The sequence below is a fragment of the Pempheris klunzingeri genome, chromosome 23 (assembly GCF_042242105.1).
Source record: "Pempheris klunzingeri isolate RE-2024b chromosome 23, fPemKlu1.hap1, whole genome shotgun sequence".
Lineage (NCBI taxonomy): Eukaryota > Metazoa > Chordata > Actinopteri > Acropomatiformes > Pempheridae > Pempheris > Pempheris klunzingeri.
In genome coordinates, this window is record NC_092034.1 from 10,651,037 (window position 1) to 10,675,659 (window position 24,623).

Below are 24,623 nucleotides of genomic sequence, written 5' to 3' on the forward strand. Positions count from 1 at the left end.
GTAGCCGAGAAAAATACAAATTAACTACAGATTACCGTTTTTATACTTTTTCCGCTCTCTTTAATGCTTACATACTGTTTGAGACAAAAAAAAGTATTTGCTGAATTAGGGGTTTAGTTGCTGACAACTGATAAATAGGCTGCCTTTTCTTGATGGCACCCTGAGGGCTGCCTGTGTGTGTGGGTGTGTGAGTGAGTGAGAGAATGAGGCAAAAACAGAGCCAGAGAGACAGACAGACAGACGGACAGACAGAGGGAGACGCTTTCACATCCCTGGCCTCCCAAACCTTGTTTGACAGCTTGAGCTTCTCTGCTCGTAATTGTTTGTCTTTCCATCTCAGAAAATGTATGCATGCCAAGCCAGGTTTGCATTACTGCATCATTTAATGTGTGCTTTATCAACGGGTGGTAGTGGCGTTACCCCGCTGGAAACCTGAGTCATTTCACACTGAGACATGGAGAGTGGAGATATGGGAGAAATGTGATATTCACTGCATCAGGCTGAATTTTCTGTTTTGAAATAGATACAGAAAAAGGAAAAGAGCTCAAGAGAATCAGTGGCCGTTTCCTTTTCTGTCCTTTCCCCGTCTTGCTCTCCTAGTTTCTGTTTTCCACTATTTTAACATTTTACCCCTGTGGTGTGATTAATAAGAGTCGACAGTGTTTCCAGATGACAGAGACGTTAAAAATACACAACCCAGAGATAAAGAGGAAGGGCCTGTCGCCTGAATCATTCAGGAACTCACTTTGTATGTATTCTTTCAGTAGGGAGACACTGTGGCACTGGGCTGCAGGCTGTCTCATCCTAAGTAATGTGTGTGCGTGTCTGTGGGAGGTTTCTGTGTGTTTGTGGGAATTTGTACATGTGCCACAGCAGTGATTGCATGTGGTCTTTTATCAGCATCGGCAAGAAAGACGTTAAGTCAAGCATAGAAAAAAAGCGGATAGAGGAAATTAGATGGCTTTGGTGTCAGTTAACTCACTATTGCTTTTTGCTTTTGCCTCTCTCTCTGCTCAGCCCTTTCGAACTCCCGCTTCTCATAGTCCCGGCGGTACTCCTCCCTCTTCAGCCTCTCGTGCTGGTACTCCTCGTAGCTGTCGTACCTGCAGACGAAAGGGTACAGATGACGTCACTGTTCTAGCTCGTCCTCTAAATTCGCCGTCCCTGTTGACGCTTATGAGGAACAATGCCAGTATTCACCAAGGAGTAGTCCACTATTTTTCCCACCACTGATGGTTGAGAGGAGGGTTGCAAAGGAAGGGAAATAGACATGTTAATAAGATGTTTCTTTGCCATCGCTATGATTATGGAGCCCGCAGGATGGGCCCGCGGGAGTGCCGGCGAGCAGCGCGGTCGGGGAGCCAGGCAGCTGCAACTGTCAGCACAACTTCACATGTCATTACTTTCTGCTTAGTTAGGGCTTCATCAAGAAGGAAAGTGCAACTTTCTCCCCCACCCCAGACTAGCACAAGACGTGTCCGTTAAGTTTTCGACTGATGAGCGACTCTCGGGCTTGTCGGGTGTCATTAGGCCCGTGGGTGCCAAATCAGCTTGGAGCACTGAGATGGTGTCAGTCTTGCTCTCTCTCTTTGTGAACTGTGCCAGTACCGCTCTGCATATGAAATGGTCCCCTCTGCAGTGGCTCATGGAAAACTACAGAGGCACTAAGTTGAATAAGCGTCATTATACAGCTGGGAGCGTCAACTCATGAGTGAAGTATGAGTGTGCATCAGTATGATTTGGGATTCTTTTGTCACTAGTCTGATAAAACATGATCAATTAAACATATTTGCCTTGAATGTTTGTCACAGGGCACCTGTGTGTATGGAACCGACTGCAAAAAAGCCTCAGTCTTCATGTGAAAAGTGAATCACAGAGAAATCAAACTATTTCTGAGTGGTGACAGGGAAAAGTTACTCTCTCTGCATCCGTCTCTCATGACTGCTAGTTTTGTTCCGCCATCCTTCCTTGCATACCATAACGAGGCCTTTTGAGTTTTTACCAGACGGTTGCTAAGAATAAACATTTGTCCTAACCTGAAAGTATGTGACTAAACAAAGGTTAATGACATATAAAAATGGAGGTTAAATAATTCATTTAAATTAATCACCTTGGCCTGCGGTTGAGAGGAGATTGACACTGAGGGTGGGGGCTCTTGTGAGTCCTGGAACGAAAAGTGCTTGAATCTGTGTTGTGACGAGACCTGTGGGAAAAGGAGAAAATGTGAAACATGGAAATGTCATTTTCACATTAGAATCTTTTTTAAAAAGATCATACTATATACTGTTAAAACTTGTAATGTGTTGGTTGATTTGTTCCTAGTTTTGGAAACCAAATTAACTTCCCTGATATTCACAAGATCCATTTGGAGAAACTGGGTTAATTGCAGATAAAATGTATGCTCCTGGCCTTGACCCAATCTAAGCCACGGCCACAGAAAGTGTGCATTATTTTCTACAGAACTTTTCTACACACCTGAGCTAGCATGTACATGCACCTGCTATCTATGTTGCATGAGGAAAAGGTCAATACTGTAAGCACTAGTGGCCTGACTGTAGCGCTTGTACTCCTGCACACCTTAAGCTTCTGATGCTTAATTATTGAAGTGCTGCTGAAGAAGGAAGACCTGAATTATGGAAGGAGAGAAGTTTGGGAAGCTCAGAGAAGCAAAGGAGTGCCAGTTTGGAAAGATCGAGGATCTCATGCTGTGAAACTTGAAACAGAGAGGAGGGATTTCGAGAATTATTTTGCTGAAATTTTATTTATCTCTTCTCGCAAGAAAATATAACAAGTGTCTTGTTCTCTCGCTTTCATAACTCAAATCCCCACCCAGTATTTTCAGAAAGCTTGTCAGTGTCAGATTTTGATTGAATACCTTGAGACTATTACTGTATAATTTGTGAGCAAGTTGGTGCAGAGCAAAGAACAAGGGCCTGAACAGAACAAAGCGACTCTCTTGGCTCCGTGGAGTAAACTGACCTTTAAGTAATCAGGCAAACAAACTGAGTCACTGCAGTGGAGTCCTACACTGTGAGACACTCAATGAACTACTACTGACAAACTGAATTTACTCACATCCCTCTTAGTAACTATGGTTTACCTCTGTTCTTCTACCAAAAGAACCCAACAGAAACCCCCTCGGCTCTGATCAAAGGGAAGCATGGGAAATGTAGTTCTCACACAAAGTTATGATGATAGGAGTCTCTTTTGAGAGGGGTTTTGAGACTACATTCCCACAGCCTGGATTTGGCTTTCATCTCCGAGGGTGTAAAAGAAGAGGGTTTGCCACTCAGTAAAAACAACAGCTGCCGCTTAAAACAATAGCCCCGGCATCAAACAAAAAACAGGAGCACGCGAACAAGCGAGTGAGTGAGGAGGGGAGTGAGCATTAGGAAGACACTCAAATAAAACTCCCTGCCTAGAGATTAAAACTCATACTGTTAAAAAGTCCAGTGCCTCTGGCACGTTTCATGTTCTGGGTTTTTTCTTTTTTTGTTCATTGTGTGTTGTTTTATGGAGGCCATTCACCCCATTCAACCAATCTTTTTTCCTGATTGTCAGTTCAGAGTAAAGGAGTGCCAGGTGGTTTAAAAGGCAGAATTTTGTTTTTATAACAACTGCAGGCAATTGGGTTAGAATCTATTCCACCTCACTTTCACCTGTTAAATCTCCTTGTGTAGGGCTTGCCAAATCTATCCTGCATTTAGTCCAGGCAAGGCAAAGACAATCAGGAGGTCAAGAACTCATGCTAAGAGTCTCCAGGGTCTATCCTGTTGGACACCGACTCTGACAACTGATCAGGCCTGTTTTACACTCCTAAGCTAGATCCCCTGCCAGCTCCGAGCCCTGTTTAAAGTGCATGGGTGGGGAGCAGCCAAGGCTCATCCAAAAGAAGCAGGAGGTGTGTGTCTGTATGAGAGAGAGAGAGGGAGAGAGATGACTTACCAGGAGGAGGGGCGTCTGTCGGGTGAGCTGGAGAGGGAGCGCCTCCGGTAGTGTGAGGAGGAGCTGCGGGAGCCAGAGTGGGAACGAGAACGGGAACGGGACCCGCTGCTGGTCCAACAAAAAGGCCTGCTGGGCGAGAGGGGGAGGGAGGAAGGTGGGGAGACGGAACCTCGTGAAGGGGAGCAGCTGGATGGTGGGGAACAGGAGGGAGAGCAGGGGGGGCACTCAAAGAGTAGGTCCAGAGGGGTGCCCTCCCATGGATAGAGGAAGCGACTGTCACGGCCCCCACCCAGCTCTAGCTCTTCGTGGAAGGGCAGGAACCCTGGGTGCAGGTAGCTGGAACCAGCCAGCCTCTGGGAATAGTAGCCATCCTCTTTCTCCTCAAGGGACTCAGGGTCAGCCTTATTCGGTTTGCTGCATGGTTCTCTCTCCTGGCCACCTTGGCTATAAATGGCATGTGAGGGATGGCCAAAGTGCTTATTGAGTTCTGCTCTGATTTCCTGGTCGCACAGGGGCTTCCGGCTGATGGCAGAGAGGTGTTGCTGGTTCCCCTCAGTAGTTGCCTCTTGTGAGGGGTTCTGCGTAGTTTGTGTAAGGGTCGTCTTTCCTAACCCCCGGACCCGAGCTGCTTCTCCTTTCATGGAGGCAAAATTCTCCTGCTTAGCCAAAGGACCAGATGAAGCTGATAATGGAGAACAAGATGAAGGTGATGAAGAGGGTGGTGGCATGGCTGAGTCCTTACATTCGAAATGCCTATCATCCACTTTGCCTGCAGTAGGCATGGGAGCAGCAGTGGCACCTGAGGTGACCGTCATTTCCGCTGCTGTAGTCATGGTAACAGTGGCTGTGCCGCCGTCCTTCTTAGTGCTAGCTGACGCCTGGCAATAGTCATGGTCACTGTAGCCACGGGGTGCCACCCGCTTATTGTTGCTAGTGCTGCGATGCTCCTCAAGGCCACCCCCCACTGTGTGTTGGGTGACGGAGTAAGGGAGGGTGGTGGACGCTTTGCTCAGCTGGGCATAAAGCTCAGTCTGTTCGGGACCCTTCCTGGTAGGGCCCCCGCCTGAGGCACCTGGGGCCGGGGCCAGAGCGCCGGGGCCCAACTCGCTCAGTCTGGCTCTTTTGCATGCCAAGGCTGAGGAGGAACATGAAGACAACTTGGTTTTGAGCGATGCTTTGAAAGGATTCTCTTGACTGGCTTTGTGTGGGGGCGTGGTAGGTGGTGTCAGACCTGCAGAGGGAGGAAGACACAGCGGTTGGTGGAGAGGTGGGGGCAATAAAATGAAAATGGAATCATAATGCAAACCTCCCCAAACATCCCCCTTTCTCTGCTCTCCCCTCTCATCTATAAACTTCCAGGTCAGTTTATGGACAGTGGACACAGATACATGCCTGATTAAAATATTCACTTTCACTTGGCCTAATCCTGATCTCTATTTTATTGCAATCTTGACAGATTAATGTAATGCTTGGTGTAACTTAATATGGTGGTGCTGTAATATGGATGACTTGCCATTCCCTTCCTCTCTGACCTTGGAAAGATCCCTTTTCATGAAAAAAAAACATAACACAAAACCCTGTAGAGGACAAACGTAATGCATCCGATGAAAAAATTACAGTACATGTATCATATCTCTGCCTGCCTCACATAAATGTCTGCACTGGACAGTAACCAATTCATCTGAATAACACCAAAGACCTTTTTTATCAGTCTAAAAGAACAATCACTGACATGACGCCATGCAAGATTGTCCAGAACCATCTCCCGCTCCTCTGAAACAATGTAGCAGATATGCAACAACTGTTAAAGTTCACGTAAGCGTGCCTGGTGATGCTGGCATGGCGAGATGTCTGCTATATCATGGAAGCACAGGAAGTACTAGCGAATAGGTTGTCATTCTTCTCAGATGGCATGCCCCCACTGCTTATGCACCCCCCATCTTTTCCTCCCGCCTCCTACAGATTTACAACCAGACAGATGGCAGTTATATGGGAAGTCCTGAGATGAGCCCACTTTATAGCATTGTTAATGCACTCACACAAACAGCCGCCACCATTACTCTCATTCTCTCTTTCCTCTCCTTTAGACTTGTATTCTCCCTTTTTCTCTCTTCCTGTCTGCCAACTTCCCTGGATCAATCTCTATTTCTCCCTCTCCATCCTATCCTGTTTCTGTCTCGCACAGAACAAATATGCCCACACACACACACACACACACGCGCACACACACTCGTCACTAACAGTCTCTCAGTGGAGTCAAACTCAGGCACTTTGAAACACCTACGCTCTCCCCTCTTCTTTGCCTTTCTTATAATGCACATCATTCTTCCCTTGCTGGTGAAATGCACCAAATGACAGCTATTAGTATCAAATCCAATGTTAGAGTATGCATGGGGAAGACAGCTTGGAAAAGAGAGTGCAGGAGCCCGATACATAAATATGCAAGTTTCTGAAACCGCTTGCTGTGTTTGGAATGTCTGATCCAAGAGCTTATCATCTTACTTATTATCTGGATGTGTCTGTAAGTAGGACTGCAACCCCCACTCCTCTTCCCCTTTTTCTCCTTTCTTTCTTATCCTTCTCTCGGTTCTGATAGTGATGTAGACATATATATATATACATATGCATGACGCCAATGAAATGAGCTATGAAAAGGAGAGGGGAAAGAAGGAGCAACACAATGCCTGAGGAACTTCTGTTTCACCAATGAAGCGCCATCTGTCCAAAACAATGTGCGCGTGGGGTCATAAACTAGGAGCCATTAGCGATGGGTGTGAAATAAATCAGAATTAGATAAATATGTGCCTCTCAGTCAAACTTGCTAGTGATGGATGATCTGCAGACGCAAACACCAATCATGTACCCACCAGAGAAAAAAAACGATGGAGCGAGAGAGCAAGACAGAAAGAAAGAGGAGGGTTTTATAATCTTTTTTCTCATCCAGCTGTAAATTGGGAAGAGACCTCGGAGCGAATAATAACTCCATGCTTAAAGAGTTGATCTGGTGGTAAGCTATGCAAATAGCAACACACAGACCACCCCAGTGTCATGAGATATAGTAATTAAAGACAACAAGGTGGCACAGAGAGATCCACTGCCACTACTACTGCACCTAATCACAAACGTAATAATATTATGACAGAAACAATATATTACTGGCAGCAATTCATGGAAAGTTCCATCAATGGGTCGCCAATCTGCCTTTAAGGTCAAGGGTGGAGCCATCTACCTGGCTAACTTCCATCTGGTTATCAGTAACACCACCATAATCTCTAGTGTAGTGGAATGTTATTCTAAATCTGCAAAGGACATGTAACTCTGGACCTAAAAGCTTTCACCTCCACTTACTGGGATCTATATCCATCTGTCTCATACAGCAAGAGACTCAAAAGCTAATCCCTTAGTAGGAAGGGGGCTCAGTAACCTGGAGCTTTCTGAACTAATGACTTTCCTGCTAATATTCAATCCTAAATTTGTGCAGGATGGTGAAGTCAGGTTAAGGACTTTATTTGACTGTGCTTGTAAAATGGAAGCAGGGCAACAAAACGGATGCCCAGATTTGGCCACAGTTCACTGAACTCACTCATGTGCAGTAAAACCGGAAGAAATATTAACCATACTTGATTGCCCCGAAGCTTGAGCAGACCTGCCCTTTCCTTTCTTTGGGTCTCAACAGGAATCCCCTTTGACCCTGAAAGCTTATCTACACAAAAGGGTTAAACAACACTTCGACCAAGGTCAGAGGTACTGATGGGGGTCTGATGTGCCACAAATTTCCATCCCCCACATGAGCTAAGTACAGGGTGCAGGGGGCAGACATGAGGTATGCATGAGGACCATTTCCCCTGCTAGTAAATGAATACCCGAAGGGGCCAGGGCAACGTCACATAGTATGAGAGGCTAAATGGCAGCCATTTTGTTTTTATTGACCTTAGATGATTGATCTGGGGGAGAAGGTGTGTAATTACTGACTTCATTTCCACAGAAGGAGAAAGAGCGATACAATATTGTACATTTTGCTTTCAGTCTCCTCATTTTTGTCTTGTAATACCTTTTTGCCTGTAGCTTTCTTCTGATGTAGTTGATGCTTTGTTAATCAACAACAAAAAAGGATGATATCAATAATGAGGTACAAAACAGCACCCTTTGCATATAAGTCTTAACATTGGAAAATCACTCCCCAGTCAGCTGATCTAATTGCCTGTATGTCTAGGGAGCTAAGGAAAGGAAGGCACAGACCATTCAGGCAAAACTGAATTACACTGCAAAACCAATTAAAACAATATCACCACCATTTCAGTTTTCCTATGATGTGTGGGATAAGTAAGCTGTCAGTCATAGAGCATTAGGATCTGATAGAGGAAGAGGGAAAGCATATTAACTCCTCAGTAACAGGGGAGGAGAGTGGAGGTGGTGGAGGATGGGAGGGGTTTGCTAATAAACCCTGAAGAGATTGGAAAGCCTAATCAATACTCAGGCACATAAAAATGTTCTCCTATGCCTTCACCTTGAACTCTGAACTGTGATGGAACTATCAAGATGTTGGAGCCAGAGTTAACCCATTACTAACTACAATAGGGAAGTGAGAGTTTATAAAATAATCTCAAACGTGTGCTTACCTGGGGTTCCAGCAATCTCCACACTTAATGTGCGTTCAATGGTTTTGTTCTCAAACGGTGATCCCTTGTGGTCACTGAAAGACAAAAAAAAAAGTGGGATAATTTACTTCTCAGGTGAAAGTATGACTTTGGAAGCTTTTGTGATCTAAGAAATGAAAATGAGTCACAAAAATGCCTCAACTTGGATTCTAGTCTATATAGTTTTCTTTGGGTTTGTCTTTTTTCTGTTGCTTGTTGCTGCTTTTTGCCTGGAATAATGTGGAAAAACTTCTCACACTTACTTTGGAGACTCTGGGGTCAAAGGAAGTGGCAAGGTGGTTGGTTTGGCTGCAGAACACAAAGGAGCATGGGTAATTATTGATCTAGGTATAACACTCATGGCAGAAGAGAACAGGTCCACATTCTGCAACAGTTAATCTCAAATTGGCTCATTAAATGCAATTATTCCTACAAAAACACCCATTAAAAAGTCTTTCTATTGACACTATTGTGTAAGGCATAACTTTTTAGATTGACCCCGTTTTAACAATTTATTCTCTTAGGATAGACTGTTCACTCTGTGAGGCAGGATGAAGTGATGGTGCGTATTTCACAGGTGTCTAGACACAGACATACCCTGCTCAAGACAACAAATAGATCGAAATGGAATAAAGACAGAGAGACGATGCCACAAACAAGACACATGACAGTGGGTGAGCCCCTCCCTGGACAATAAAGTCATAATCGCATGCACCAACAGCAGAGGAGGGGAAAAAAGGAAGAAAGGAGAGTCAAGGAAGCTTGTGCAGTTGCCCGAGGCTCTGGCCGACTTGTGCTCCAGCTAAGGGAACGTGGCTTTAGTAGCACAACGCTAAAGAGCAGCACCAGGCTCTGAGTCTAAATGTACATATTCAGCACACTCAGCTCAATCAGCCAAAGATGGTTCAAGGGTCGACTTTATGAATACAAGACGTACAGTAGCAAGACAAGGCTCAGCCCTTTTCCCACCCCCTCCTTTTTTAAAAATTTCATTCTATTTGAATTTAAAAGAATGCCTCCGGGACTAGCAAAAAGCATTGGCTAGCAGGCTGTTTGTTGTCATTGTTGTTTATGCCCTCAGAATGACTGTTAGATTCGTATTAGAATAAGGGTTAGTTGTGAAGTCAAACTGGGAAGTGGTTAGAGCAGGAGAGGGAGAAGAGAGAGCAGAGATAAGGCCAGTGGGGGGGATGCAGTCATGATTACCTAACAACGGGTGGCCCTGGTCGTCGGGGTGCTCGCTGAGTGCCTGCCTGTGTGGGTGCCCTTGCCCTTGTATGATGAAGGGAGGGGCGGGCTCTGCAATTCTAGTATCTGGGAAGAGTGGGCTTGGTGGGCCCTGTGAGAGCACCGCTGCAGGGCTGCCCGTGACATGGTCATCATCATCAGCATCAACACCATCATCATCATCATCAGCATCATCATGGTCAACATCCTCCCCATAGTTTAGCCACCCCAGCTCTAGTCCAAAGCCCATGTCTAGCTCTGGGTCCGGCTGGCTAACCCAGCTCTCTAGGTCTAAGGCAAGAGGTGACAACAGGGACCCTGAGTCAGGCCCTTCAACCTGACTTACTGCCCGGTTTCTACAATCAGTGGTCCCTTGCAACTCTTCCTCCTCCACCTTTGATACTGCCTGGACTGGGCTCTCAGACCTCTTACCTGCTGATTTGCTCTGAGTGGTGGGTAAAAGGGTGATCTTAGATGGGAGTAAGTGGGCTCGATACTGAGCAGGCCTCTGTTTGGAGGTGAGCAGCTGGCTAAGTAAGGGGTGCCCCGGCTTCTCATCTCTTTTCTTAATAGTCACTGTGATGTGCCTAGGTGGTGCATGGCTGGCACCACTACTGTTACGACGGCCTTGCCTGCCAAAGCCCTCACTAGCCTGAGTGGCGCCCGCAGCCTCTCGGCAATGCTCACAGCTGTGACTCGCCTCTCGGGGAGGGAGGGAATAAGAATGCATATACCTAATAAACCTAGCGGCGGCCAGGCGGCCCACATCGCCTGGCGGCCTTCCTTCTTCACTGGGCGGCCCGTGCTCCAGTTTGGGGCGGGCATGGCCGCAGGTGGAGGTTCTGTGGCCGACAGGGATAGAAGCACCCTCCGACTCCTCAACCCCGTCATCGTGAGTGCAACGCTGCCACTTCCCAGCCCCAACACCAGCCACATTACACTCGCCTGCAGCCCGGCTCTCACCTCGCTGGTGATGCTGCTGCGGCGGCTGCTGCTGCTGTTGTTGAGATGGTACAGCTGACTTCTTCTTGGAGGTGGTGGAGGAAGAGCAAGAAGAGGTGGAAGAGAGGGAGGAGAACGAGGAGGTGGATGACGAGGATGGCGAAGAGGAGGAGGAAGAGGCACCAAGACCCAGGCCACTCTTGTCCCTGTTACTGGCACCCCCCCAGGTGCTCTTGGCTTCACTGGCTTTGGTGTGGAGCAGGATGTCATCGGTGGCCGTTAGGTATTTCAGCAGCTCAGTGCAAGGCCGCCTCACCGGGCGGTTCTGTTGGCTGGAGCCCCCTCTTGCTTTGCCGTTCCAGGGATTCTCCATCTGTGTAACACAGTAAGATAGAGAGAGAGAAAATATTAGAGATAAAAAGTTTTGCTCACTGTTGTTAGTATGGTGCGGTTGATTCAGTTGCGAGAAATGTTAAGTGCTTTATTTGGCACAAAAATAAAAGGCGAAAGAGATGGAGCCAGAGAAAGGCTAAAAGATCGACTCAGACAGCCAGACAGCCTGAGCACAGTGGTTGCCCAAATGTCTGGGAGGCGATGGTGGGAGTGCGGTCCGCCCATCATCTTAATTGCGTGGCCCTCGAAGCACCACCGTGCTACTCTGTACGCGCACCATCTCCTCCGGGAGTGCTCATTCACTGTGCTCCAGAAATGGATGACTCAAAGGCAGGGTATGAAAATAGACTCTGTGAGGAAGGTTGACGCATTGCATGTGCAAACATAGTACGCACACAAATCTGTGTCTGTGTTGTGTTTTCCACACAATATGATCACATACAGATGCTTTTTACATTCAGAGGATTTGCAGCACTACGGAAAGCATAACAAATAGAGATTTCAGACATTATACCCAAACAAGACCAATGATCAAGTGCTGTAAGCTGCATATGACAGTTAAGAGACAGCGTGTCACGTTCTGACATGAAATGTGAAGATTACTGAAATCACATACTTTTTTATTCATATTTATAAACCTATGATACTTACACTGACTAAAATTAATCTCAATCAACCTCACCCCTTTAGAAAAAAATCCTTTTGAGAGCCATCTAATGAGAACATCAAGTCTGATATTTTGATCTTGTCGTCTAAAGGCATCAATCTCGCCGCAAGAGTGCCTGTCGCTGCTTTTTTTTTTTTTTTCATGAGGCACCATACCAAGGCGGATGAGTGGTGGAGCTAATGAGACAACGGTGCCGATGCTTCGCCTGGAAAGCCCAACAGCAATCAGCCTGTTTTCATTACGAGATGGCCCCCTGGGATAGTAGACTAGAGCAGTAGTCTAACATCTTCTAAAGGCGGCCACCAAAACAAGAAAAGTGTGAGAGGGAGAGAGAAAGAGCAAGAAACAAGACAGAGCGGGGACAGAGTGAGAGAGATAAACAAACACTGACAAAAAAATGTGGGTACAGGAATGAAATGAGCAGAAAGGCTGTCTGTGTGTGTGTGTGTATGTGTGTGTGTGTGTGTGTGTGTGTGTGTGTGTGTGTGTGTGTGTGTGTGTGTGTGTGTGTGTGTGTGTGTGTCCCTACCTTGACGACGGCAGGTGGTGGTCTGATCCGGTGGTTGCTGCTGGCTGCATGGTTCTGTGCCTTGCCACCTGTGTATTGATTATAGCTGAGCTGGGAGTTTGCGGGTGCCAGAAGGAGCTTCTTCAGCTGCGAATGGACCCAAACAGAACAGGAGAAAGTAATGAAGGAGGGGGAAGTAAGCGTGAGTTATGCAAATGACCATTTTCTTTCAATTAGACAGTCTGTGCTTTTATAAATATAGAGCCAAAAGAGACCAACACTGCAGTAAAAGACAAGATAAAATCACTGGCATATTTAAAAGATTAGAGATTTTTAAGCAGTTTATAGTATGTGACAGGACAAGTCTTTCTTGTGGAGGTGTTTTTGTGTATACAAAGCCAGGCTTCTGTAATGTGATTGAATAAACACTCTCGGGCATGTGGCTAAAGGTCATTTGGAAAGGACCGGCATGGAATAAAATGGACTATAACTGAACATAACATAACATTTTAGGTCAAAGCCTTTCAGCTAGAGAAATGCCCAGATGGTATGGTTATGTGTAAAAATAACAGCACAAAGGTAAGCTGACTTCTCATTGAGAGGCCTGTCTTTTTGCCAAAAAGATGACTTGGGCACAGGGGGATTAGTTGAGACCCACTGAGAGTAGACGAGATGAGATGGATTTCTTTTTTCCCTTACTTTCATTATGTGCCGGCTTGATTTCAGGGCCTGTGGCACTGTGTCAACCATAGTTGGCCCCACCACATTGCTCATATCATTGAATTGGCGCCACTATAGCACTGTTATGTAATTAGCACTGAGCTGCAAATACACTGATCCATCCCATTTACTTTCCTCCTCCTTGCATCTGCAACTCTGCATGCTCTCACTGCACATACAGTAAATACAATGTGGTCAAATTGACTGGGAACTGCCATTTATGAAAATCTAAAAGACAATCAGCCACATTTGATGCCCACTCTTGTCGAAGAATCTTATTTTGTGTCTGCCATAGACCGTCAAAAGCGCAACAATGTGCGCAGGGTGGAGGTCATGTCTCAGGTATAACATGCTTTGACCCTAGAGTGGAGGTAATGGCAGAAAGGCTGCTGGTCTTACCAGGGAAGGCTCCTCAGGCTCTGGGGTGCGTGGTGAGCCGTCAGGGGAGGAGGGACAGCTCCGGTCACTGGCATTGGTCACGTCCCCATCTGCCAGGGCCTCAAACGAAGGCAATCCGTCCTCATCCACCGGGATGCTGTCCAGGGTCTCTGTAAGCACTGCCAGCAAGTTGGCCTCATTTTCTTCATCTATCTTCTTAGGAGGGGGAAAAGGGGGAACACAGAGACAGGAAAATAGAGAGACAGGAAAAATAGGACATTTTAGTCAGGACGAGTTGCATCTTTTTTTTTTTTCTTCCAGAGGAGTCAAGGTGGTGGGTGGTTGCATGCAGGCTTTCATTGTTAATAGAGTGGGAAGAATTTTTCTCAATTTTTTGCTGCAGCAGAGCTGGCTCTATTCTGGCAGCCTTTTAAAAAACAAAATTCTCTCCCTGTGCAAGTGAGTCAAGCCTGTCACTCATATTTTAAGCACGCAGCTTACTGGACCAAAATAATATCTCCCCCAAGAAACCCATTACCAGGGCTGACAAGTACCAAGTATCTAGGGAAGACAGGAATGGGTCGGGGTGTGTTGCGGTATGCAGGGGTTTGTGGGGGTAAAGGAAACACTGAGCGGAAGTTGACTCTCCTCAATCTTCCCCCACAGAATTGAGAGACGATCGGCTTGTCAACAAGACGTTTGCAAGAAACCCTCAGATAAGGCGAATTACCTGCTATTGCTGAATAAATGTGATATATTTAAAATGTTGGCATGACAGTTGATGCTAACAACGGGCGGGAAGTTACCATCAACATTTCATGAAAAATAAAGCTTGTTCTTGCCACTCAGCTACACTTTGATGTACCAGAGGAGTTGTGTGCTTGCTGCAGCTGGCTGTTTCATGGTGGAGATTATAACTGTGTGAGAAATAAAGAGACAGAGAGATGGATTTAAAGAGATAGATAGTGAGGGGAGAAGAGGGATGTGAGCTGCAAACTATTGACATAGCTGATTCACTAGGGATAATAACTATGCTTGTATGTAGAGAAAAAAAACAAGAATAGAGAGAATGCATGTATGTTGATAGATATTAAGAGTGAGAGGAATGCAGCTTGCTTAACAAAGGGGTATATGTGTTTGTGTGTGTGCACACCTTGCATAGTGACAAGTGACACACAGGAACTGTAAGTTCCAGGGCCATAAAAGCCCAGGGGACTTTAAGACAGCGGAAAGATAAACAGCATCGTCACCCCAGGACGTTCTGTGGCTAGCCCAACAAGAACAAATCCCTTTATGCACATGGCAGGATTATCATCACTCAGCGATGGTGTGTGGCCATCATTATGCCAAGGGGGCCACCAACCTCTCAGAAACCAGCAATATACCTTGGACTCAAGATTCCCACATGCATAAAATGTACCCACCCACTTGTTTTTGTCTCCCCCTCTGATGTTACACAATTACACACCCACCATGGATGGCACTTTTGGGGCAGATTTGGATTTACCATTGAGATAGCAGCCATTTTAATGCCACCCCCAAATTTTAATTTATAGATGACACAGATACCTCGGACGTTCAGTTAGCTAGCTAACAGCGAGGAAAATGTTAATCTGATATTCATTGAGTAGATTTTCTCCTAACAACATGAGCACTCAGTCATTATTAAAAAATGATAAAGGGGACATATTTCACGGAGATAACACGACGTAGACTGGGGCCGTGCTGCATTGCAAGCAAATGCCTTGCAGGAAATTGCTCTGTATGAGGTGGCATGCTGTTTAATTACTTGCAAGGAGCTTCAAATCCACTGTGCTGGATCCCTATGCTACTGAAATGTTCACCATTTTCCAGCATCCCAAGTTATTACCTGAGCACTAAGCGGAAAGGTATTAACTGCTGATAAATCCAGAGCCTTTTCTTAGCCCAAATATACATCCTCGCATGAGAAATTGAAAGTAGGATCATTTTAGATTATCACAAATGAGTCTTTAATGAGCCAGCCATCTGTTTAGGCCCAACCTTACCAACTACTCAAGCAATGCTGTATTTGGGTGGGGCTTTATTCACTGTTCTAGAGAAAGTTCAAACCTATACATTCTGTAGAAACTGCAGTCTATATTTCGCTGTGATACTAGTTGCATTAAAAGTTGAGAGGGCTGTGCAAGCTTCATTATGTCATGGTTTAGAGAGGGTTGGGGAATTTCTGAGGCTGTGGCAGGCTCAAATGTAGCGATTTCAATCCTGTTTCAAAAACCTCTACCAATTGGCAAGCTCCCACTGGCACACTGTATCCCTGAAGATAACCCAGAAGGGACTCTCATATTCTGAAAGAGACACTTGTAAAACCCTGAGTTGTGACGATCATGCTGCAGCCGCTTCTGTGGCTCTAGTGGAGGCACTCATAGGCCAAGTGGGGATTTGAGAAACTGGGGTAAAGAGCAAACCTCAGTGATCATTTCTAACCTGGAGAGAGCATGATCTAATACCCCTGTCCAGGAGAGCAAGCTTTTCCATGCCAGCTTAAGGACCACACCTTGCAGAGTTTCTGCACCAAAGTCAATCTACTCCCAATGACTCTCTTGCCCCTTGTATATTTATAAACAAAATCTCTGTGTGGGTGGACTTCAGGAGCTATAGCACCCAAAGGGGGCGACGGCAGGATAACCTGGCAACCTGCTGACGGCCGTGTCCACTTATATTGATTACTACAGCAGCTGCTGAGAGGAAAAGAGGGCAGAAAGAACAAAGAGAAAAGAGAAAAATTGTCTCAATGGGAGCACTTTCTCGCCCGTCCCACTTAATGGACCTCACCGAATTAAAGAGATCTTAACAATCCTGGGCTAATTGTGGGATCACAATATATTAACCCCGCTGCAATTCTAAAGGGTGCCATTTTGTGGCTGTTTTATTCCAAATGCTTCAATTAGCCATAAAACATGCTGGCAAGTGCTGGCAGAGCTCCTTCTCCCCCTCCTTCACCCCAGCTTCCACACGTCGGAGAAAAGAAAGCCAACTCCAGTTGTTCATTATTAGGTGAGGCCCTTTTGTTATCAGGCAGGCTGTCTTTGAGGTTGTCCTTGCCTTTAACTCTTTTATTGAGTTCCACAGCACAGCATTGTGTTCCAGGAGATACTATTCACACAGCTGATAACGGAAGGTGAAGGTGCTGTTTTAAACAAACACTCACTTCTGAACACTGGGGCAAATAGCCAAATTAAATCTGCTAATTGCTTCTTGAGGATTCCAGGCTCCTGAGCAAATTTGCCGGGGATCAAATTTTAACGAGTTTTCCAGGGCAATGCATCATTTACATGTTAAAAGGAACCAAATGTGTTGTGAAAGTGCCAGAATGATAGACCTGATCACTGCATAACACCAAGATGAAGTTTCAACAGACTAAACAGCGCTGCTGTTATCTTCAAATGAGGGACAGAACATGTGGCAGACACTCTGGATGTGGGAAGATAAAATATCTCCCATTAAATGGGTCATCTGGTATTTAAAGTGCTGTTTATTCTCACTGTCTCTTTTTGCTCACTCTTTCCTGCTCTCTTTCTGCAGATAGAGAAACAGTATCCAGTTAGTTCAGACAGAAAACATTCTTAATAAATTGGCCCCCAAATTGTGTGGCGGCGTTAAATCTGCGCCATGACAATTTAATTGCATTGCTTCATCTCAATCTTTATTTTTTTTCCCTATGCTCTCTGCTCTGTCGCATTTCAAAAACGTTCCCTTGGATGAGGTTAAGCGACTAGCCAGACCTTCTAATCATGGCACAATCAGAAATTGTGGGGGGTATTTGTGTGCATGGCGGGTGAGGGGGTGGTATCAAGTCGTCACATCTTGACTCTGCCAAGAAAAGCAGCCTTGGATTTGATAAACAAATAATGTCATTCTGTGTTATTACCCCTGGCCCCCAGATTTCAGAGGAAATAAATCAACGTCAGCCTTGCCGTTAAGGCGTTAGTCAGGCCTGACACGTCGGCCGGTCACACAGGCACAACATATGGGAGCAGAGAAGGAGGGAGGAAAGAGAAGCAGGGAGGGTGAGGTACGACACCATGCACAGAGGAGAGACAAATCATGGCAGCCGCCAGAGACGTCTGGTCATTTAGCATGAGCTTACTGAGATGGAGAGAGGGTGATTATGGCCTATACGGAACGATGAAACCATACATAAGACTGTTAAGTCCCTCTGTGTGTCTGTGTGTGTGAGGCAGCGGTGACACAGTCTGACGGTGTTCCAAATCATAAAACTAAATGTTAAACCTCCATTGTGGTCAGGGCTGTGGTTGGCTCTGCAATACATGGCAGGAAACTGAAGGCTCTTGTCGTTTTCCATCTGACTACAGAGTTAATGGAGCATCTTGTTATTCTAAAACAATTTCCCGAGCAAATTATCCTATGGACTAGCTATTGAGGATCGGCATATTCTTGAATCAAAAGTCGCAGTACTGGTGACCAATGGGATGTCTCCTTATTCATCAGAAGGATGCATAGCCCCTCTGTCTCTCCCCTGATGTCACCACTCCATGCACAGGCTCATTATGTTGGTTTGAGCTGTAAGTTGCTGAATCTTGTTCTCACTAAATGCAGACTGCAGATTGTCCAGTTCAAGCACCAAGCAGCTGATTTTAGGCTTCTCCAGCCTACTTAGTTATAATACCACAACTGGCCTTGTGATAATCCCTTCACCCTGGCAGGCATTCACTATTTTGTGCGTCCATTTAAACAAAAATGGCAGCTGTCTGAATAAAGAAGTGCTGTTGCAGAAGCTGACTATTTACATGCCAGATGTCTGTCTCAGTTTAGAAGGCTACGTGAGTTATACATCAATGAGGAAACGGTTCGACCCATCAATGAGGACCAGGATGTGTGTGTAGAGATGATGCATCTCCTGGGAACCATTTGAGACTGTTAGAGCACTATCAGATGAGCTGATGGAGGAAAGAGAGAGGACAAGAGAAAGTGAGAGGATGTGTGTGTGTGTGTGTGTGTGTGTGAGCCAAAGAGAGAAAGAGAACTGTTGTTACACATCCTGACACAGGCCAGATCCGATTGAGACACCTACCCAAGGGATGTTAGCAGTGCTGTTCTTTCTAGTTCTCTGTAGAAAAATCTTTTGACTGGTAACCCTGCTGGCTGCTGTTGCTAAAACTAACCTGAACTCTGTCACACCTCTGCTGAGATCAGTTGAGGCTGTCACTTGCCCTCAGATCCATCCGGCCCTTTCTGTCTAACTTTGGGTCAAACATCATGCAGTCAGTGATGTACCTTTCCACAAAAGCACGCACGACCAAAAACATTTGAAATGAGCGACAAGCAGCTGGAGAGACAACGTAAACCACCAATGAAACACCATCCTTACGCTCATGAAAACTTCCATCCAAACGCAGCATTTAAACACATGCACACATGTTCCTATTGCTCACACATTTTAACACAGCTATTCAAACAAACCCTCAGGATCACATGGGGGTTTGGTATGTCCTGGTGGAGCCTACCCATCTCCAGTCCCTCCCCAAGCTGCTGTTGTTTTCCTACCCCAGCCGTCCAACAGATGGTCCGAGCAACCGTTTGCTAACACCACAGAATAACACACCATCATAATGATTGGACACTCACTCTTTTATTTTGGCAGCTACTTCCCAATCGGCTTGGCACGAGGTAGCACTGATTGCTGTGATTGCTCTGACTTTGACTTGCTTTGACGGTCACAGCAGGAGGGGGAGAAAAGCAGAGATTTGGAGCCTCAAATAAGGAATATTCAGATAGATGCAGAGATGGGATGAAGAATGGTGCTTCCCTCTGCTTTTTTCGCCTAATGGCATGCAAATAGCTATTTGCTTAAGTCGGCAGCTCTGAATGTGCATCACTAAGCAAGGGGCCTTTGAACATACTGTTACACTGTTGATAATGTGTTGGAGAAACACAGGGAGGGGGACCGAGTGAGCGCAGAGAGAGACAGAAAAAAGGAGCATAGAAACTGTTTCCAACGTCATCTTGCTAAATGGACTCTGCCATATTTCCTGGCTGGAATGAAAGACTGCCATCAGCAGTCAAGCATAGCTATCCATAAAACAATTACACGCACACAGAAGGCTGGTCACTTTGGTTCTGACATTTACATAGATTTGCGAGGAGAGCAGAATGGACCAGAACTTCTTGTTTTTCGCACCGAGGGCTCAATGTTATTATCCGCTGCTGACACCACCTTTACACAATTACAACCACACACACACACACACACACACACCTGCACACAAATACAGCTTCTGACCTTTCAGGCCCTGCCAAGCCCATAGAGGGTCTGTGGCGTTTCATTTGTCACAGTAATGTCTTCCTCGGAAAGATGCCAGCGTGAGAAGAGCCAGGGTACAGTGGACAAGATATAGTGGTCTACAGTGTGTCAAACAAAAGGTGTGTTTCTGTGTCACTGTTCTATTCCACATCTTTGCGAGCATGTGTTTGTGCATATGACTGGGGACGCAATATCACAAATTTATGGTAATTGAAATGGCAGAATCTTTTGGGGGAAATGCAGTCAATTTGATTCTGCGGCAAAAAAGGTCACCCTATTCAATTTGCACTCTGTGCCATACACGGTGCGACAGGGAAACACCTGAAAGCAAACGATCTTATCAAGGCCTCACAAGCTTCACCACTTACCCACTGCATAAAAGCTATTTGCTGATTACTAAATAAACGCATTATCTTTTACCTTGACTTCTGTGTGCGTGAGCGAGTGCCTGGTCGCTCCTATATCCAGGTAGTAGGTTGCCGCTGCAGTGTGTGTGCCTCTTATCCATGCTGTGACTTTGTGAGCATGTTATCTGGGCAGTTTTCTTTCTTGCACACTTTCAAGTGCCGTATGCGTATGGGCCGCACGTGTAGCAGCAGTGCTCTAACACGGAGGGCTTCACAAGCCTTTGCATGTTGTGTGAGTGGTAACGATGCGGGGATGCACCTATCTTTACATGTAAAGAAATGAAAACACATCAAAGGAATTGTACACTTAAGTCGATACAATCCCAACTCGTTGACATAAAGCAGGGATACTGTGAGGAAGAATGAGGGGGCATGAAAGAGCTCAGGGTTTTTCTTTGTAGAATCAACATTGAATATTGAGCTGTATTTCATCTTAATCTAGGATCTATTCACTGTGGAATACTGATCATGTTACCTTTAGTTTGGATAGGCTCTGCTTCACGGCTTACATTCTGCAGAGCACACCCACCGTACCTGCATATGCTCCTAGACTGTCAAATATCTGCCAAATACAGACCGATCAATGGTCAGTGTCCACTTGATGAAAAGTGTCCAACACTCAAGATCCTTTCCCAATCTGCCCATCAAGTTATTACACAACACAGCCCCCCAGCCATATGAAAAGAGCTTTGGCTGGTCAAAGTGTAGCCTGGAAATGGTCTTCTGGAAAGTGCTGATTAACAAGCAGACAATTTTAGAGCTGTTGACTTCCTGAGGTCAACAGCACTGTCATGGCAGACAGATGCAGCAGATTTATCCCGGAAACACTTCACAGCTTCACAACACACATATTCCACAAATCACTTAAAAAACATGCTTGTTTTAATGCCAAATTGTCATGTTTACGTGCAGTTATTTGTACTTGCAAGAGTGAATTAGGAGTGGGTATAAACTTATGACACTGCCATTTCCATGAAACAGACTTCTACTTTCTATGCTGAATAACATATTTTTGTTTTAGAAAAAACTAGAGTGGAAGGAATGTTTTATATCTGCTGTGACCAAATAGTGTCTGTTAAAACTGCCTTCAGTTTAGACTTGGAAGCTACTGATTGGGCAGCAAGTGAGTCATCCAAGCATCCAGTCACTCATGCATCAGCAGAGCCTCAGAGAGCCTCTTGAACTATTTGAGGCCTGTGCAGACTTAAATGCTTCAGGGGGAAATAAGCTGGAGCTATAAGCATGCAGTGCACATCATAAAGCTTAGTTAAAATGGGGAGGTTTTTTTCTGCATGGATGACAAAGCTCTTAAAAAGGACAAGGGAAAACTAGTCCCTCACACGTACAGTACGAGACTGCAGGGCACATGGCCAAAGAAGTTAAAATCAACTTGTCGAATTTACTAAAGGTCCAAAAATTAAACACACACACATGAAACATGCTTAAGACTAAGGTGTACTTATCAAATGCCTTTTCTCTGATCTCATACACGGGAAGCTTCACAGCTCTCTTGGAAAAAGCCCTACCCTCGAACTGCACTAACATTGAATTCTAGACTGAAGCTCTAATCAGAGCTAACTTGAAGTGCAAGTTTACACAAGCTGATCTTGATTTTGCTGACCTCTATTGTTTAACTTCTCACCTTGCTGCAGTGATGCACACATGTAGTGCGTGACACCACTGTCAGGTGAGACTACAAGTGCACCAGAGCAGACTTCAGACAATGTTCAACCAGAGAGGGCAGCGAAACACCTCTTTTCTTTTCGGTATCAAGTCCCCCCCCCCTTCCAAAAGTTTTTGAATTTGTTGCCAAGATACATACTTTGTCCTCTAAATTACGACTTATTGTTCGAAATCAACAAAGTTTTCTGGAAGCTGTGTTACAAAACACAGATTGACAGAATGGCAAACTACCAGAGCAGAAGGGCTGGCCGAGCCACTGCTGGGCATGCTGGCACAGAATACACACACACACACACACCTGGGATTGATTGGCCTTTCCTGGAGAGGGGAAGCAGCATATCGCCCAAGACTGATAGCGCTTCACCACAAATCATGGCACTCACTGATTGAAGGCCTCTCCTCATCCTGTTCCCTCTCTCTCCATCCCTGTCGACGTTTCCCTTTTTCGTCTGTTATTCATACTGTTTTCTCACTACTGGCTATCACTTTCACTCTTTTCTTTGTACCCCTCTCCCTGTCACTCTTTGATCAATATATCTCATCTATCTGCAAACACCATCCTGTACTTCCCCTGTCTCTTTTCATTGCATAAGGGGGAAGAGTATATAAGCATTCTAGGAATCCACTGTTTATACCTTCCTCCCACTCCGAGGGGTACACTATTAAATATTACAAGGAAGATTGGTCTTATCGCATGGCATCGTTGCAACATGTTGCCGTGTGTGTGTGTGTGAGAGTATCAGTCAGGGGGGCGGTGGATTATTGGCTTAGTGTTTTGGCTAGGTTTAAGTGAAACAGCCCTGAAAGGCTCTTAGTGGAGATTACCCCAGGTACTAAAAATAGTCATTCCCACCCAATATACACACACAAAACAGAAAGCAATGAAAGTGTTGTGTCTAGCCAGAAAAGACCACTATCTGATCTTTGAACATGGTGTCTCAATTACACAAAGACACACACACGTACGCGCGCACACATGTACACATCAGTGGCTCTGATGCAATGAGAGGGACGGGTATCCACTGGGGGCAGGGGATCAGCTGGGGCAGGAACACCAAACCATGCCTCAATCAGCAGCAGCAGCGGCCCACTGGGAACGTGGGTTGAGTGTGTGTGTGTGTGTGTGTGTGAGTGTGAGAGAGCTAGACTGGCAGCCAAGCAGCCACCGCCACACCAAAGGATGTTCCCTTGCTCTTTTTCCAAACATTCCCTGAGGGGGCTTTTTTTTGGCCATATCCACCCCTCCTGCTCCCTCTCCCTTTATTTCTCCCCCTCCTCTCTCCCTGCTTCCTTCCAACCCCTTCTATCCAGAAGCAATTGTTGGGGGCCAGAATATATTTGTTTAGCTACTGCAGCTTCAACTTCCCATCAGCCAGCAACAAATGCTTTGCCTTGGGAGCGAAAAAGACAGAGGGAGGAAGGGAGGGAAGGCATGGCAGAGAGCAGAGCCCACAGTGTTGTGGGGCGGCGGGTTGAGAGCTCTTGTTGTGGAGTGGATCTGACAGACGCTCCGAGATGACACAGGCTTGGACAGCCCAAGTCTGCATCTCTCTACTATACGTCTGCGCCTAGTTGTCTGCGCTCCCTCTCATTTGTGTATCTTGAAACAGCATCGCCGCGGGTCTGGAAGTGCGGTTTGCCTTCAGTTCGACAGTGATGGAGGATTTCTTCCATCAGACAGTGCAAACAATGTATCAGCACAGCAAAAACTGAAGGGAAGTCGAGATGAGGAAAGTATGGTGTATTCTAATAAAACTCACTTGAGAAAATCATATTATACAGTGGAATATGATAATTCATACACCCTTTGCTGGAGCGGTGAACTGGTGCGGGTGGTGTACTCTCAAATGTCAGCATAAATTTGCAAAATAAACGCAACCGGCACTCAGCAGGGAGTAGGAACAGGGACAATAAGGGTCTCTGCTGTCTGTGTGTGTGTGTGTGTTTGTGTGTGTATGTGGGCGTGACAGTTCCTCTCAAAGGGTCTGTGACTTTGCGTGCACTCCTGTTTCAGCTCATAGGAGCGTCTATCACCAACAAGTGTGGGAGCTAATCTGTGCCTACACGTGTTTGCAGGGACGGCTTGAGGAAAACATTTCATCGCAGCATGTTTTATCAAAGCCTGCTAAAGATGACCCAACCAATCTAATCTGCCTTTGCTTAAGAATAAGCGCCCGAGCATCTGTCCAAAAATGCACAAACAAGAAAAGACAAAGCACCATAATGCCTTATGCGATGCCATCATACACCATATCCTGTTGAAGTAATATGAAGAGTTTGCAGGACCGACACTGCTCACATATGTGCGCTCACGTGCATTCGTTCACAGCCTGCTCCTATACAATATCTGAGTAATGCTTTAAGCCTGGCCATCTTATTTTACTACCTGCAAAGCCCACAACCTTTAACTTCCAATCCATGGGGTTTGATTTGTGTTGGCACAAGTCCAAGCTTCGCCTGCTCTATATGTTTGTCTCTTTCACTACCCATCTGTCACCGTGTCTTTCTGTCTTGTCATCTGTTGGCCTTTTCTGTCCATCTCTGCACCTCCCTGTGTTTCAGTTTTCTCTATCTGCCCTTGTCCCTTTTTCCACCATGTCCATCTATCATCAGGGTAAAGCAGTGATAACATGTCGGGGGGGAGTCAGTGCCGGTTTGCTAATCACACAGACGGACACTACCACCAACTGTATATGTCTTTATTTGTATACGTTTGGCGGGGTCATGCTGCATCCCAGTAAGCCAAAACCAACATTTCTATCAAGCTTGACATGAAGTCTAAGTGGAGACCTGCAGTTAAAAAGACATTGGG

General features: G+C 45.7%; 2 protein-coding genes across 7 annotated transcripts in view; one reads left to right on the top strand and one right to left on the bottom strand.

Moving 5' to 3' along the window:
* Window positions 1–24,623, top strand: part of sec24d (SEC24 homolog D, COPII coat complex component) — a 367,406-nt gene that overhangs the window by 299,375 nt on the left and 43,408 nt on the right. The gene's annotated exons all lie outside the window — the stretch shown is intronic.
* The window catches only part of ppargc1a (peroxisome proliferator-activated receptor gamma, coactivator 1 alpha), a 37,584-nt gene that overhangs the window by 7,110 nt on the left and 5,851 nt on the right, over window positions 1–24,623 (bottom strand). For 2 of the 6 annotated variants that reach the window (XM_070854883.1, XM_070854884.1), the window contains exons 3-10: window positions 13,439–13,633; window positions 12,341–12,466; window positions 9,789–11,124; window positions 8,846–8,891; window positions 8,565–8,638; window positions 3,946–5,176; window positions 2,111–2,203; window positions 983–1,103 (exon numbers count right to left, since the gene is read on the bottom strand). In XM_070854883.1, coding sequence (XP_070710984.1) covers window positions 983–1,103; window positions 2,111–2,203; window positions 3,946–5,176; window positions 8,565–8,638; window positions 8,846–8,891; window positions 9,789–11,124; window positions 12,341–12,466; window positions 13,439–13,633 — 3,222 coding nt within the window. The remainder of the gene's footprint in view (window positions 1–982; window positions 1,104–2,110; window positions 2,204–3,945; window positions 5,177–8,564; window positions 8,639–8,845; window positions 8,892–9,788; window positions 11,125–12,340; window positions 12,467–13,438; window positions 13,634–24,623) is intronic. The other 4 variants (XM_070854887.1, XM_070854888.1, XM_070854886.1 and 1 more) reach the window with 2 other exon arrangements.